The 17,989-nt window shown below is 35.4% G+C and overlaps 1 protein-coding gene across 1 annotated transcript in view; it reads left to right on the top strand.

Moving 5' to 3' along the window:
* LOC110116736 (serine/threonine-protein phosphatase PP1) overlaps positions 1 to 16,913 on the top strand; it is a 37,906-nt gene extending 20,993 nt beyond the window's left edge. Inside the window, exons 2-4 of the mRNA XM_020850434.2 lie at positions 14,987 to 15,546; positions 15,625 to 15,873; positions 16,579 to 16,913. Of these exons, the coding sequence (XP_020706093.1) occupies positions 14,987 to 15,546; positions 15,625 to 15,873; positions 16,579 to 16,602 (833 nt within the window). The 3' untranslated portion in view covers positions 16,603 to 16,913. The remainder of the gene's footprint in view (positions 1 to 14,986; positions 15,547 to 15,624; positions 15,874 to 16,578) is intronic.
* Positions 16,914 to 17,989: the final 1,076 nt, after the last annotated feature.

Here is a 17,989-nt window from a genome sequence, read left to right as displayed (position 1 = left end):
GGGTTCGATCGAACCTAATCCGAAAATCCATTTTGACACTCTTAGGTGCACTGATCATCATTTTCTTCAACTACTGGAAAGCTCAGGTCGCTTCCTCCCCCTATTTGAATTTTTTTTTTCAATTGCTCTATTAAAGTTCTTGCTATGGTACCTTATCCTATCACAAGCTTCTGGTAGTAATCGGTGAGACCTAAGAACCCCCGTAGCTCTCTTAAGTTATTAGGAAGAGGTCAGTTTACCATGGTCTGAATCTTAGACTCGTCAACTAACATCCCCTCTCTAGACACCATATGCCCTAAATACTCCACCTATGATTGCCCAAATATGAACTTTTTCCAGTTGGCAAATAGTTGATGCTCCCTCAATATCTCCATGATAGTCTTCAAGTGCTCCCATTATTTTGCATCTATCCTGTTGTATATCAAAATGTTATAAAGAAATACTAGAACAATCCTTCGAAAGTATGGCTAGAACACTATTCATAAGTGAATGGAATGTGGCAGGGGTGTTGGTTAGGCTGAAAGGCATCACCAGAACTCGTACTTCCCTTCATTTGTCCTGAAGATTGTTTTGTTCGCATTTGTTGTCTTCATCCATATTTGATGGTATCATGATTTCAAATCAACATTTGAGAAGATTACAACTATAAATAACTCATCCAAAAGTTCATCTATCATGGTAATTGTAACTTATCTAGCACAGTTTCCTTGTTTAGAGCCCTGTAATTTACCCAGAACCTTTAGTTGTCATCCTTCTTCTTCACCAATAGTACCAGGCTAGGGAAATGACTCACACTAGGTCTGATGATCCTTGCTTCCATCATCTTTGATTAGCCTTTCTATCTCATTCTTCTAGATCTAGGGCTAACGATATGGTATGATACTGATGGGAGAAGTCCTTTCTTTCAAGTTGATGGCATAATCATGCTCTCGAGAGGATGGTAACCCAACCGGTGGTTGAAATACATCTTGATATTGTTGTTGAATTTGCTAGGCCCCCACTGGAATTTCACTTGCCTCCTATTCCTAAATCCCTTTTATGCTTTGCAACTCTACCAAATATCCCCGGCCTGCATCCTGGATTGTCCTGAGCATGGTCTTTCAAGAAAAATGCTCTCCACTTCACCATGCTCCTCCTGAACTTTCTTCCATTTCCAATCAACCTTAGGAGTAGGAAGTGAAGCATTCGATTCCATCTTGATCAATGTTTTATCATGCCTTCCATGTTTCCAAAATTGTTTTCCAAGATGGAAAGCCTTTCCTCAAGTTTGAAAAATCTTTTCTCCATCCTAGAATGTTTCTCCTGCAGCTCAACCTTAAGTTGTTTCATCTCACTTTCCAAAGCTTCCTTTTTTTTGCTGCCATTCACAAATTTTGACCTCCAAACATAAAAAATCAAAGTGGAAAATATTTCAGCAGAAATCAGCGATGGGGAATTTAACGCTCAACCCATAACACCGCTCTGATACCAATTTGAACTGCCTTGGAGTCAAATTTAGCAAACAGCAACAGGAAAATCACAAAAAAATAACAAAAAATAGCAGATTTAATAGGAACAATTGGCTGATTTTGATTAATAACTTAACAAGAAACGAAAGACACAAGCGATCTACAATTAGAGAGATACATTGTCTCTCCTGATCAACCTAGACGCTGTTTGGAAGCCCTTTCAGAAAAACTACAGCAGAAAAACTCAATCAAAACATAAGCCTAATACAAAATAATAAGCCCTATATAAGGCCCTACTCTTTCCTTCAATTTAGCCTTAAAAGATCTTTTTTTGCCTTAATTAAGTACCTCCCTATTTTGAATTACAATTCCCTTCATTAATTCCTTCCTTAATCCTCCTCTTAGCATATGGAATAATTAGTTTACTAGGCTCCACAAGGGGGGCCAAAATTGTTGATGATATGTCTTCTGTAGCTGGTTCGCCCCCTTGCTGCTGGGCCATTACAGAACCGATCCTACTAACCAAAGAATCCTTCACAATGAAAGAGTGCGTCACTTGCGTCTTTTTTTCGCATCGAAAAGATTCTATAATAGACTTATAACTCTATCGAAAAATTTCCTGGAACGTAAAGGAGGATGTTTAGTCCTTGAGTAGTTGAGATGAGTTGCCCTAGAAATCGCCCAAGAATGGAAAGAAGAGAAGGCGCGAACCCTTACACCTAAATCTCAAAATGTAGCTCCTGCTAACGCCCTAAGTTCATTATGCTTCCTATTCATAGAACAAAATCGAATTCTTTCATCTGACCAGACTCTATCGAATCATAGGGTATCGCACCTTATCGCAAAAACCTGGCTTGCTTAGTGGCTGGCTTGGCTTTTTCTTCTTAATGGAATTGGTTCTTTCAACTTTCAAGTAGTGAAGAATGCCATCCTTGAACATGACGAAGGATCTTGTCCAGAAGAAAGCTTTTTTGCATCTAACAGATATAAGAGGAATACTAAAGTACTTTACTGGAAATTCCTTGGTTGAATAGCCTGTTGTGTTTGCAATATAAGAGGAACTCATGTTCATGCTTCTAACTAGGCATTTTCTTAGCTATATAAGCTCCCCAAGATTGAAATTCAGAAAAAAAAACTAGCACCTTATCCTATCCGGGAAACAAGCATGGAAGTACTCAAGCTAAAGCAAAGCTCAACATACGTGCCATTTCATAGCACTCAAGGTTCTGAATGGAACAGTCAGTGGACCGGTCATAACATAGACACTCATTTAACTTATGGAAATGAGCTTAACACTATGGTGCCCAGTCAAATAGCACAATCTTTTGAGTTAAGCTTGTTAATGGGATCAAAATCTGAGGAAAGTTTCAAACAAATTCCCTATATAATTTGATATGCTAAAAAATTATGGACCTTAGTCATTGCTGGCGGCCATGGCCAATTCACTACTACTTGTACTTTCATGGGATTTACTTATGTTCCTTATAATATGCTCTTGAAATGCTATAGAAGCTAACAAGAATTTGCACTTTAAAAATTTAGCGTATAACTTATGATGCTTTAAGGTCTCGTGTGAACTTCAATTGTCGTACTTGATCATTTTTTGTCTTTGAATACACCAACATATCATCAATGAATACAATAATGAATTAATTCAGATAAGCTGTGCACACCTTATGCATTAAATCTATGAATATAGTTGATGCATTTGTTACTCCAAACAAGATGACTATAAATTCATATTACCTATACTTGGTGTTAAAAGTTATTTTCACCACATTCTCAACTTTCACTCTCAACTGATGATTTATATGCCTCAGATCAATCTTAAAGAATGCACCAGCAACTTTTAATGGATCAAATATATCAATCATGGACAATGGGTATTTATTCTTAACAGACACCAAATTCAATTATCTATAATCAATACATATCCACAAAGATTCATCTTTTTTTTTCACGAACAATACAGAAGCTTCCCACGAAGATCCACTTGGCTTGATAATACCTCTTTCTGACAACCCTAATGATTAAACTTTTAATTCATGTAGTTCTTTTAGTGTTATTTTATAAGGAGTTTGATAGACCCACTGCTAAGCTGGTGGGCCCTACTAGGGTGGGCGATGGGCAAGAAGATAAGGATATTTTTTAGGTAAGTCTTAATTACAATTGGTTTCAAATTAATAAGAAAATAAGTTTAATTTGAATTTCAAATATGAGAGCAAATTATTTAGGGAAGGTCCAGTAGAGTTAATATTCATTACGTAAGGAGGAATCAAGGAGGAATTATTTAGGAAAATTTTAATTACAATCAGGAGGAAATTGATAAGGTAAAGATATCTAATTTGAATTCAAATCTGAGATGAAATATTTAGGGAAAGAAGCCTTATTTGGGAGAATTAGGGAAGCTATTTAAGGCTAATTATGGATGATTTCAGATTATGATTGATTTTGTTGGAATTAATTTTGCTTAGGTTGAGTGGGCTCTAGCCCAATGGCTAGGGATTTGGGAGAGTCGGATCTTCCTCTCCAATTGAAGATTCAATTATATCTTGTGTTTTTCTTCTTAGTTCTTTCAGTAAAAAAATTTCTTATGTGTTCTTCTTAACTTTCTCGTGTTGTTCTTTAGTTTTACTGAAATTGCATCCACTTCCTATCAAATTGGTATCAGAGCTGTGTTATGGGTTGAAATATAAGTCTTCCTTGTTGATTTATGCTTTGTTTATTCCCTCCTTGCTGATTTTTGCTGTTGGAAGACCATATTCGTTAATTTTTGTTGTTTCTTTTGTTGTTTGGAGCCTAGATCTAAGTATATATGACAGAGAAAAGGTAGAAGTGCTGGAAGGGGAAATTAGACAATTGAAATCTTATTTTGTACAAAAGATTTCAGGTTTCATTCAGAAAGTAATTTTCAGCCATCCATGATAAGATCGATGAAAAAATTTTCATCATGGAGGAGATGATAAGAAAGATGCTCGAGTTTCAAACCAAGCAACTTAGTTGGAGGCGGGTGGAGTCGCTGACAGCCAAGGGAGTGGAGGAAAACCTAATCTGATAAGGAGAGGAGAAGATTAGGTGAAAATGCTTGGTGAAGAAGAAGATATGCCATCTTTGGAGCCACTTCCAAGGAGGGGAAAGGGTGGATGAGTGAGATTTTTGGTAGAGCTGCTTTGGAAGGAGAAAAAGATGGGAAGAAGATAGAAACGCCATATATGGTTCAACAACCTCTACAACAATATCGAGGAGTGTTCTAGCCAGTTTAGGGATTGCCTCCTCCTCGGGAACACGAGCATGCTTTCATCTTGAAGGAAGGAGTCTACTTATAAGTGTTCTTCTGTACTGTTTTCCCCAAATATAGAACAAAGAGATTGATAAATTAATCCAGGAGATGCTCCAGGCAGGGATTGTTCGACCTAGTGTTAGCCCATTTTCTAGTCCACTGCTATTAGTCCAGTTTTTTTAGCAATAATTTCCTTCGTTCAACTTGAGGATAATGTGACTCTTTGGGAGAGGAGTATTGATGGACCAACGACTGAGTCGAGGGGCCCTACTATGGTGGGTAATGGGCAAGAAGAGAGGAGAATTGTTTAAAAAAAATTAATTATAATTGGAATGGAATTAAATAGAGAAAGAAATCTATTTTGAATATCAAATATGAGAGGGAATTATTTAGGAAAATCCTAATAGAGGTAATATTCATTATTTAAGGAGGAATGAAGTGGGAATTGTTTATGAATGTTTTAATTATAATTGGGGGGGGAATTAATTAGAGAACGATATCTAATTTGAATTCAAATATGATAGGGAACTACTTAGAGAAAAGGGGTTTATTTTGGAGGGAATTAGGAGAGCCTATTTAAGACTAACTATGAGGTGATTTTAGATTATGCTTGATTTTAGATTATGAGGTGATTTCAGATTATGCTTGATTTTGCTGTAATTAGTTTTGCTTAGGTTGAGTGGGCTCTAGCAGATGTCTTGGGATTTGAGAGAGCCGGATCTTCTTTCTCTAATTGAAGATCCAACTGTATCTTGTGTTTTTCTTCTGACTTCTTTCAATAAAAAACTTCTTTCAATAAAAAAGAGCTCTTGTGTGGTCTTCTTCCTGAATTTCTTGTGTTGTTATCTTATTTTGCTTAAATTGCATCCACTTCCTATCAAAGTCTTTGTTATTGGGGATGTTCTTAACACTATCTTAATACAAAATTCTACCTTTCTCTAGAGGTAGACTCATCATCTTCTTATAAAGTACAAAACAAACTCTCTCACTATTAGATCATCCTCAATATTTATAATGGATTTATTCAAATCTTTAACATAACCCATAAATATAAAGTTGTTAGAAATTAAATAAATAAAGGATTAAGTATTCTTATGCTCGGTAGTCAATTCCAAGTTTTTTTTAGAAGTCAATGCTCATATTTGTAGTGTAAAAATAAAAGATTTAAATATCAATTATAAAATAACAGAAAATATCTTTACTTTTAGAAAATACAACCAGAAGAATTAATTATACCAACATTATCAGAATAATTATGTGTATGTTTTAAATTTGAATATGCATTAGAATTAACTCTCTAGAATTTATTACTTGAACTTGAAAATTATAAAGATTAATATGTACCTTCATTTTTACTTTCACATGGGTATTAGAGTGCACTTGGTAATAGAACATTATTTGTACTTTCACATAATTATTAGAATTTCTATTAACAAAATATTATTTGTACTTTATTTAATTTCATTGAACATAATATGTAATATATAAATCATGATAAACATATATTCCAATTCCTGTTTATTACTTTGTTTCCACTTATTATACCTCCTAAGGTCAGCCCTCTAGGTGAAAATAGAATATGTAATATATAAATCATGATATGCATATATTTCAATGCCTGTTTATAACTGTTTTTCCATTTATGCCTCCCAAGATCAACCCTCACTATATGAAGGAGACCTAACTCAATTATCCTTATAACTCTATTTTCACTTATAATTCTCTTGATTCTCCCACACCTATATAAAATAGATGGTGCAAAAAATAACCTTTCACATCTACACATGACAACTGAGGCAAAAAAAAAGCCCGAAACCCAAACATAAATTATGACATGTATAACAGGACTTATGGTGTACTTTAACATCCCTACATCAGAAGTTTCTCGATATAAATATGAATAGACCTGTAAAAATTAACAGAACTAACATGTATACATTATATTTAACATGAATTTAAACACATATATGGACATAAATGCGACATTTCAGGGGATTATATATATATAATTTACCTATATGCTTAACATTTGTTATTTAAAAATCATTTATGAGGGACGTACATAATTTTAAAATTTTTAATGAATTGTGGCCAATCTAAAAAAATGCCATTTTTTCATATGAAATACTCAAGAATTTATATAAACAATACTAATTGGTGAAATATGGAATTCTTATAGTTAAAATGTCCAAAATGAGACATTTTTCGTTAAATTAAAATTTGCATGATAGAAAGTTTGTTATAATCATTAAAACAAATTTTATTCCATAATTTTTAATAGAAATACCGTAATTTAAATCAGGAATATGGCTTTGAGAGTCAACCTTAAGCAGAACAACTCTATTTACGAATGTCATAGACGAATTTGACTCCACGGCCTTGGAACTTCTTCCTCTTTTCTTCTTCTCCGACAAGCTAAGCCTTTTTTTTTGGGGGGGGGGAGTAAGTGAGGTAAGAAATGGATTTTGGCTTATATCTTTAAAAGTATATTTTAGTTGTGAAGTTGTAGCGCTCCAAACTGCAGCATCATTGCACTCCAACCTGTAGCACCATAGAGCTCCTGCAGCACCATAGCGCTCAAATAGAATATTCTAGATAGAGAGCTTAACATTGCAGCGCTATCTCAAATACTACTCCAATACAGAGAAGGCAACTCTCCTTTGCTTTCCTAACTCTACCTCTCAATAATAAAAAAAAATGGAAGCACTGATGCGCTCCAAGGCACGGTTTCGTAGCGTTCCAAGAAGAACTTTCCTACTTCAATTTAAATTTCGACTATTACTGTTCTAGACTTTTTAATTACTAATTTAAGACAAATAGAGGTATGGAAAAGGATGTTACTAGGTTTTGTAGCTACAACTATTATAGTTTCTCCTTAGCCTTAGTGGGCTTGTCTTCCAAGATGCTAAGCTTCTTCCCAACCTCGTGTTTCTCTGCATGCTCATCTAGGCAGCTCTAGACTTTCTTGTAGATCCAGTCCAGAGATTCAACCCTATCCGCATGTTGAATTTGGTTAATAGAAAAGAAGAAATTTTTTTGTTATGCTTGCCCCAATGAGTTGATCATTGAGAAACTAATCCTCCAGCATAAGCTTCCTCTGATGTGATTCAATCACTCATCAAAAAAGAATTTATCCCGGTCATAGCATCAACATGGCACTTGCCCCTCATCCTCTTCTCCCTTCTCATCGCCCTCCAGTGAGCTTGACTCGTCCTTGTGTGATGAGTCATTGGTTGGCATGGACAGTTTCCTTCCCTTGCTAGCCATGGTGGTCAAATGACTCCATGTTCGACTCTCACCTAAGTCGCCACCTCATCTATGATGTTGCCCTTTATGGGGTGAACTTGCTGCTCTATACGCACTTGTGTCTTCTTAGCAACAGACACCTTCGAGCTCGTTCCCTGCTCAATACCCTTCTTTTCCTTCTTGGGAGGGGCCACCTCCCCTTATATGGTCTTGCATAAACACCTTAGGGCCGCTGCATTGAATTATTTTTCAAAAACCTGAGAGCATCCACCCTGAGGAAACACTTTTTGGCTCTTTCCAATGTTGTTGTACTCAAAAGGACAACGCCTCAACATTTCAATTCCAAAATTTTATTTTAAAATTATTTACAGAAAATCAGATTATTACAAAATATATAAGCATCATCACTTTCTTAGGCATTTTGACAAGTAGCGACTGGGTCACGACGAGGGTTTTCCTTCTCAGGAGCGATCTCTAAAAGGACTTGTTTGGGAGCAAAGAGGAATCCCTCAGAGGAGAATGATGGTCGTCATTTTCCACATTCATCAGGGAGCTTGCCCTATGCTGGATGATTGAAAAGTACCTCACCAAGCAAATGATTCGCCACTCATTTTAATCAAATCCTTCTCCTTTGAGCTTGCCAGACTCAGTGTTATAACCCAACCCGACAAGACCCACTGATAGGTAGGTCTTATCGTGTTGAGTTATGATGTATGAAACCTAATATTTATATTTGGAAATGTTTTAGATCTCGTCTTCCAATTTAAAGTTAAATAGATAACATACTATAGAGTTACTAAAATGTTTAGAGTATTAAAATAAATTCATCCACAAAAGCTTTTTCATTCTTTATTAAAATGTCTATACACAATCATTGTACATAACTATAAATAAATGCTATAGAATAGATAAATAAAGTAGCCATGACAATGCAAAAATCATCAAAGAAGTATCTATAAACTCAGATTTGATTTCTAAAATTGCCAATGAATAAGCTCTTTCTTTTTCTCAAATCAAGGAAATAGGATGCAAAACTATAATGAGCTACAACAACTCAACATACCACAAACATCGATCTAAATTTTCAAATATTTCTTTTATTAAACATTTCCAAAATATTTAAATGTAGTATAATAAATTACTATGCTAAGCAATGTTATAAGAGCATAGTAGTTTTTTAAAGATTCAAGTAATAATACTAGACAGTCAAATAAACTGAAATTCACAACAAATACTAAAACATAACTTATTTCTCTGGTCCCAGACAAAATCTTAGAAGATTCTTTCCGTTTATGCTCCTTTTATGCCTATAGCACTAGAATATGCCCGTAGGTATTAGAACATGACATTTTGCCACTAGAATATGCCTTGTAGGTACTAGAACATAATTTTTTAGCTTTCGGAATTGTCGTATATGCACTAGAATATCTTGCTTCTTTTATAAAAATAGTTTCAACTGTGCATAATTCAATCACATAAACACATTTTTTTATTATATTGTAACAATTAAAACATAATTGTGCTCATATCAGAATTGCACAATTTTCTAGAATGGTAATCAACATAAATTCCTACTGAGTAAAATTCACAATTTCAAAACATAACCAAATAATCAGAGATTTTGTAAAACATCGTTATAAGATTTTTATTGTACTAGAACACTATCTTTTAGAGTTCATATTATTTTCTATTCAATAAATATCGCATAAATTTCAATTCAAATTATTTAAAATATCAATTTCTATAATATATAAAAAGTTATGTAGTGAAAGTTTTAACAGTGTAAATCTATCCTTAATTTTTGATAATAGAAATAGAAATTTATTTAGAAAATTGAAGAAATCTCCATATTTTTTAAAATTAAGATAAATAGAATATGACCTATCTCGAGATGAACAAATTTCTGAACTGGGCCGACTGCTAAAAATGTTCAAAATAGCTCAAAAACACTTCATTCTCTCAAAAATACCTCTCCTATCTTCAATGCCAACTAACTTTAGGTTCAATTGAACGGAACAATGGAATTTAAAATATATTTAAGTGCAGACACTGGCCTTGCACTGCGGCGTCACCATCCAACGCTATGGCGCAAGTTCAAATACCAAAAACTCGAGACTATAGCATAGGGGCACCACCTTTGAGCACCTAGGCACCAACTAACAACAACATCGAGGAGCCAAAACACCCAAAAAATTTTGAATTATTCCAAAATGTGTTCAAACCTCAGAAACTCACTCCAATACTTATGCAAACTATTTTCACACACATATCACGTCTAAAAACTTGCAGTATAGTTCAAAAGATAAAAGTTCAAGCAGTTACCTTTTTCAATTTGGGTCGGAATGGGTTAAACCATGTGTTGCACCTGAACATGTCAACAAAAAAGCGTATGTCTTAGGGGTCCACACTCCATTTATTACCACTACCTGTCTCAGGGACTCTTCATTCTCTCAAACACCTCCGCTCGTCTTTCACAAGAAGGTGACTTCGAGCTCCCAATGCCATTTGCTGGTCAAATCAAATATCTCGTCAGCTACGGGTCCAATTTCTCTAGAGATTTGCTCAAATACTTGCCTTATAGCTACTTGCCCATTCTGAGCTCTCTTGACGATTAACACGTCACCTGATTATTGACTTCACCCTCCTACAACCAATTATGAGATATTCTATATTAGCATGTAGTGTTGTATGAGTGTTTTGTGTAGTCTGTATTTTTATTTTTCTCTGTATAATATTTTTTATAGTCTGTAAAACTTTATAAATAAGTGGTAATTTGGAATAGTTTGGACCTTTTGGACTTTTCATATTGAGATCTTAGTTGTTTGACTATTTCTCTATATTTTCTAAATTAAGATAGTGGAGATTATGCTAGCTTACTCTCCTCTCTGCTCTCTCTACCTGCTATCCTCACTAAATGGTTCTTAGCCCACTAGATAAATCTTCTAGTAAAGTCAGGTATCATCCACCGGATAAATTTGGATTCAACAACTACAGTAAATAGACCTATTGGTGGAATTTTTTCGTCCTCAATGGATGGGAATATTTTATGATTAAGCACGACATAGAAATTAATAAATTTATCTGAATGATAAAAATTTTATTTCATTATGAGCTTCATAGAAAATTTGCATTTTCTATATTTTATCACAGATTTTTTGCTACTCAATATATTAGACAATACAGGGTTTATTTTATTATGGGGTACATGTTCTCCTTAAGAGCAAGACCCTATGATTAGTTATATTATAAGCATTTATCATTTAGTAGGGATTTTTCTTGGCATATGTAAGTAGGGATTTTTTTTAGTTGTATTTGGTCGGAGTTCCTAACAATTTTTCCCAAGAGTTAAGAAGTGAAGGCGAGTTAGTGTGTTATATAATAGTGACAGAAAGATATTTTCTTGATATTTTCTTGTGAATATGTTAGCATGAAGGAATGATCATGTTCATAGCTTGCAAAGTTGACTATGTTAGAATAGGGAGGTGATTTTAAGTCTGGGTAGAGCCTATATTCGCATTTAATCCAATTGATCAACCTCTTATATTACACAGGAGGAGTTGTTCTTGGTAGTATTTATTTTTGGTCTCTCCACTTATTGGGAGCACAAAGTTGGCCAACTTTAGACTTAATAAATGGAGTTTGAATGTTGGCGTTACCTGTGCTTGGTTATTAACTACTCGCATTCTTTATGCTAGTTCCTGAATGTGCTTCAATTTTTTTTATATATGGGCCTCTAAATGGGCATTTGCATTGCTCACGCTGGGGGAAGTAGGGTGAGTCTCCAAGTGTTCATCTTTGTGGGGACGAGTTCTCTATATCTTAGATTTGATTTTTCCTTTCAATGTTAAATCACCCACTTTGATGACAAACTCAGCTATAGAAGGATTGATAAGAATTGTACATAAAATAAATTTTTTTATTATTACTTTTGAATCTCATTGCCTATAGAATTGAGCGTAGTGCTTTCACCCACTTGCCCTCTCCTCTTACATTCTTTTATAAGATACTCAGTGTTTGCTTGTTCTTTACATGGACTTACTCATTAGCTTGTGAATGGTGAACAAAGTTGAATAGAGGCATCAACGAAATTCATTACGTGGAACTGGACTATAGATTTCATTGATGAGTCAATTCTAGGGAGAGGTTATATGTTATTGGGGCATGTTTAGTTCAAGCTTGTGAAATCGATGCACATTCTCCCCATTTTATTTGCCTCTTGGAGAATGACAACATTGGAGATTCAGTCTGGGTACTTCTCTGATGAAATCGACGTCCAATAGCTTGACAACCTCTTATTTTTCAGTTTGGTAAGAATATGATATGCCTAGTCCGATGCAGTAGGGATCGGTCCAGCCGACCCAACCCTTGGTCCGGCTCTACACCTATAGCAGGTGCAAGTCTGTTGACCCGCAGGCTCACTTGACCGACCCCTTGGGGGTGGGGTCCACATCCTAGGGAAGAGAGAGGGGAGTTGTTTAGTCCTTTCAATTATATTTTATTTTTGCTTTAATTAAGAGTTTGCATTAGGGTTAGGGCATACGATTACCCATTGTTGTTATCAACAAGCTGCTCGTGTGTATTTACGGGAACTCGTTGCATCCACTATGATATCTTGGTAATATTCATAGGAGAACCATTGTTCTTGCATCATATTCATCTTTCACCAATCTCAGGTGATTTGATGATTGTACTTATTTGTAGGGACGGGTCTTCCGCTATCAAATACAAGTATTGCCATCTCAATCTACAGGCATTGTTGCTAGTGTTGGAGGTGCATATAGGAGACACCCGTGCATTTTGCAACCACTTGTTGTTCTTGCAAGTACGATGCACCTGATCTCGTAGAGACTGTTGTAAAAGTCCACTACATTATTTATTTGTATGCATTGAGGTCTTGTAGTGTGGTTCAGTGAATACATCCGTAAAAGGTGTTGTAGTTTGATTAGTATCGAATGTGAGGGTGCAATGATGTTCAAATCAGACTCAAGTCTGAGTCCTTCCAAGTCCAGTTCAAATCAAGTTCATAAGCTCAATGTGCAAGCTCAGTTCTATGTCCTCTATAGTTCAACTCAAGTGCTCGCTTGAGTTCAAATTGTTTAAGTCATTAGTGTTCAACTCAAGTCCAGAGTACAAGTTCAAGTGGTATTGTTTAATTCATTTTATGTTCAAATTGAGTTCAAGTTTGAGTTCACTTGATGTATAATTCTAGTTCAAGTGCTTGATTAATCATTTGAGTTGTGTTCAAATACAAGTTCTCAAGTCCACTGCTCATTTGAGTTCAAATCAGGTCCGAGTGCAGTCGTATGTTTACCCGAAATTTAGGCAGCCTCTCGGCTTCTCCCCTGTTTAGGGAAAAACAACGAAAAACTAGGCCTCCCGCCACGCTAGAAAAAAGCATGCACGATAGGTGTCCTCAAACGAGGACACCGCAGCTATAAAATCTTTAACCCCAGCATATCAGAGAAAGGCGTGCATGGTTCTTCGGTACTTGTTACAATAGAGAAGCAGTTGTTTCCCTGCTGGTATAGAGCCGCGTATGGGTACTTAAAGTTGTCCCGGTCACGCTAAGAAAAGCGTGCACTAGGCCTACCTGCCTCGTTATAGGTGTTGCATCGGGTTCCCTCCCACCACGCTAGAGAAAAACGTGCATGGGTGGTTTGCTGGCTCGACACGAACGTCAAGGATAGGATTTTGGGTCAAGGGTTGCTCGCCTACCTCGTCGTAGATGTCGCACCAGGTTTCCTTCCCACCACGCTAGAAAAAGCGTGCATAAGTGGTTTGCCGGCTCGGCACATACGATGAGGTAAGAGAGGTATTTATTATTATTATTATTTAATTATTTTTAATTAATATTAATTAATCATAATTAAAAAAAGTCAAAATTAATTAATTATAATTAATTATCATCAACAATAATTAATTATAATTAAATTAAACTAAATTAATTATTATTAATTATAAGTTACGGTAGGGAGAATGTTCCTTCCAAAGCGGGCGAGCTCTCGCTTTTGCCTCCAATCCGACGGAAGGGAACGTCGTCGAGCGACTAAAGCCAAATAATTGCGAAGGGGCTGAAGAAGCAAGCAAAAGGGAGAAAGTTTCCTTCACAGGCAGCGGACTCCCCTCCCTATATCCGATCAAAATGCTGTAACGTCTGATCCGACGGCAAGGGAACACAGTTGAAGGAGGTAGGGTCGGTCGTTTATCTCCCTCTCCCTCTCTCTCTCTCTCTCTCTCTCTCTCTCTCTGGATCGGAGAAATCGTGGGGACTAGCTTCGGCGGCTACAAATGGTGAATGTTTGGAAGGCCGACTAGATGGGGATCGGGGCAAGTCGTGGGTGTCGACATCGTATGGGAGGCAGATGCAGGGCTTGTTGAGATCCAGAGTAGCGACGAGAGATTTGTGTGCGAGAGGAGAAAGAGCCCTGAGAGCGTTCATTTCTCTGCTATTTAACGACGAGCGAGGCAGGACGACGAACGTGGTAGGAATGTCGAAGATGTGCGAACGACGTGCGTTCGACTTCCTGAAACGTGCGACGTGCAACTTTCAGGTACGAATGAATTTTTTTGGTTTACCTGTAGTACACAGGTCAACATAGTTAGGGTACTATATTGTTTCATTATAAAAGTTCGAGACGAAATTGAATATTTACTAATAGTCTGGTGACTATATTGTGTTGTTACTCCAATAATAAATAAACATACTTGAGTTCGTGCATAGTAAATTTTTTCTTTACTCAGTTTACTTTCTTGTAATTAGAAACTCCTTTGCTTCTATTTATATTTTGCATGCATTCGGCAAATAATTAGTTTGTTTTTTTAAATATGTTATTCTTTATTTTAATTTAATTGGATTCAAGTGTTTACTTAATTTTGCTCCTATACTTTGTTAGAAATTTAAATTGAATATTCACAACGCAAATGTAGTAGACAATTTGGCAGTTCTATTGGAAGAAAATTTGATTTAGATGTTAAACATTACTCGCCATTTCTCATACTTCTTTAATTGCAGGCGATATACATGGACAGTATGTAGACCTTATAAGGTTATTTGAACGCGGTGGATTCCCTCCTACTTCATCATATCTATTTCTTGGTGACTATGTAGATCGAGGAAAACAAAGCTTAGAGACAATTTGCTTACTTTTAGCGTACAAGATAAAGTACCCTGACAAATTCTTTCTCTTGAGAGGAAATCATGAAGATGCTAAAGTCAACAGAGTATATGGTTTTTATGATGAATGTAAAAGAAGATTCAATGTTCGCTTGTGGAAAACATTCTCAGATTGCTTCAACTGTTTGCCTGTTGCTGCTGTCGTTGATGAGAAGATCTTTTGCATGCATGGCGGACTTTCACCAGAGCTTGATAGTTTGAGTAGGATTGAAGAAATCGAAAGGCCCACTGAAATTCCTGATAGCGGCCTTCTTTGCGATCTACTTTGGTCAGATCCAGACCCCAAGATTCAGGGATGGGGGCTGAGTGATAGAGGTGTTGCATGTACTTTTGGTGTTGATAAGCTTGTAGAGTTTCTTGATAAAAATAACCTTGAACTCATATGTAGGGGTCATCAGGTCAGTAAACTTTTTATTTAATAATTGACATCTATTTTCGGGTCTTCTGATTTTTTTTCTTACATTTTTTAATTATAGGTTGTTGAGGACGGGTACGAGTTTTTTGGGCAAAGGAGGTTGGTTACCATATTTTCAGCTCCCAACTATTGTGGGGAGTTTGACAATGCGGGTGCTTTCTTAAATATTGATGAATCATTGTTATGTTCATTCGAGTTATTGAAAGCCCTTGACAGTAAAGCACGAAAGACAGTTGGTACACGTGCTTCGGACAATGCCTCAACATCATCTCAGAGCTTGTCAAATTTATCTAAAGCAATTTCTAAGAAGGTAAATCTCATTTTAGCTTCAGTTCTGCACTGCATTCCGTTTGTTGTGTACGATCATAATGGCTGTCTGATTTTAGTTTTATATTGCAACTTAGTTTTACTTTATCTAAATTTATGGTCTGTCCAGCGAACTTGTTTAGATGTACTTTCAATTAATTTCTTAAAAATGAATAGTTAACTTATGACATCATATTAAGTATTTAGCATATATTATTCGGGAAATTTTAGAAGTTGCATAGTTTATTTTTCAGCTGGCAGAATATGAGCATCAATCATATGACATCAAATTTTTTTTTAACCTGAATCAACTCTTAAACATATAGACTGTGTTTGGATGCTAGATTTTTTGAGTGAAAGGAAATTAGGAAAAAAGAAAAAAGAAAAAAGAAAAAAGAAGTTGAAATGCTCAAATCACTTATATTTTTTTATTTTTTATTTTTATTTTTTTTAATCACTCCTATAACTTCATAATGAACCGATAAATTATTGTAATTACATTTCATTTCCATTACTTTCCTCCAATCCAAACAAAGATTTTAGCCGGAAGATAGCATTTGTCTGTTATGCTATTTTATTTAAACAGGAAAATTCTTGGTGGGGTTCTTTCTGTAAAAATGTGCAGATGGTCTGGTTGTTATTTTATGCTCTTCTAGCTAATGTTGTTAAAGTAGCTGACTGTTTCTTTTTCTTGCTTATCGCTGTGCAGCTTCCAAGATTTGGAAGTGGTTGACAAATCTTCAGTGATTTGACTTGCTTCCGATAACCTAAACAACAAATATCAGATCTGGATCACCGGCAGCAAATTCTTAGATTATTTCCGTTCAATGGCGTTAATTCGGCCGTCATTACTCGATTACCTTTTCCATGAATCCTTCGAACAGTTTTTGTTTATTATTTTTAGGGCTATCTAATTGTCTTGAGATAATATATTTTAGAAAATTATAATTTTTGCTCTCTTATTTTGGTTTTTAAAAGAAAATATGATATTTGAGGGATTTTTCCGGAGCTTATGGAGTTAAAATAAATGTTGTGTTCTATCAACATCTGACCAAATGACCGAATCTATCAAAATTTGTCATTTTCAAATAATAATAATAATAAAATTCCTAACATGAATTAACAAAATGAGCCCTTAGATTAATGTGAATGGAATTGTTTTTTATTTGGATTTCTTCTGCACGGGAATTATTTTTCTTGCAGCAGCCATTAGTCTTGGTCGTTTGGCAAACTCTTGAACTGTTTTTTCTTGTGATTTTACTCGCTACCATTTCTGAGTTACGCCATTGCTTCAGATAGTTTTGATTATTATTTATTACCGACATTTAAGGCTATTTAATGATGTATTCCTTTTTGTCTGCGGGTCCAAATAGATAGCTCTTTGTGTAATTTGTTCTCTTAACCATAAATATTACAGTACTTCGATTCTCTTAACCATAGAATATTCTAACAAATTGTGTGTAATTAATTGTTTATACGTGTCTTGTGTGAAATGGTGCAAGTCAGCATTAGATCTAATATAATAATGTTAAAAATGCATTAATGTTATTATGTTAAAAAGCTGTATGTTTTTTCTTAATAAATTATCACGTAACAGAATGCAGGCTAAGGCCCAAAATTTATATTATGCAGGGGAAATATAGATTTATGTCTCCTAATATATATATATATATAAGTGAGTCTCTGACTACGGTAATCTTGCAAACATTAGAAGAAAGCAGCTCGGCTCTCTCCTTCAAGCATCCACATCTTCAGTTATCTTATTGCTCAGTTTATCAGTTTATTGTAAAGCTTAATTGTAATACTCTTTGTCCTCTATTGATCTTCTATTCAAGTTTTTTTTGGAGAAAATTTGGGCATTGCCCGTATATAAGAAGAAAATGGTACAAGAAGAACAAGGCTCCTAAGAAAAAAATAGGAGCAGCTCAAAAGAGCTCAAAAACCAAAAACAATGAACAAAAACTATACATGGGTCAAACAAAAACTATACTTGGGTCAAACAAAAACTTGAGAAAGATGAAACAGACAGAAAAACATGCTAGCACACAACCAGGACTCAGTTGGGGGACAAAATCAACTTACGAACGCACGCAAATATCCCTGGTTGCTCGAAGACCATC

This window comes from Dendrobium catenatum, unplaced genomic scaffold (assembly GCF_001605985.2).
Source record: "Dendrobium catenatum unplaced genomic scaffold, ASM160598v2 fragScaff_scaffold_610, whole genome shotgun sequence".
In the NCBI taxonomy this organism is placed as follows: Eukaryota; Viridiplantae; Streptophyta; class Magnoliopsida; order Asparagales; family Orchidaceae; genus Dendrobium; species Dendrobium catenatum.
This window is presented reverse-complemented; position numbering and strand designations above follow the sequence as displayed.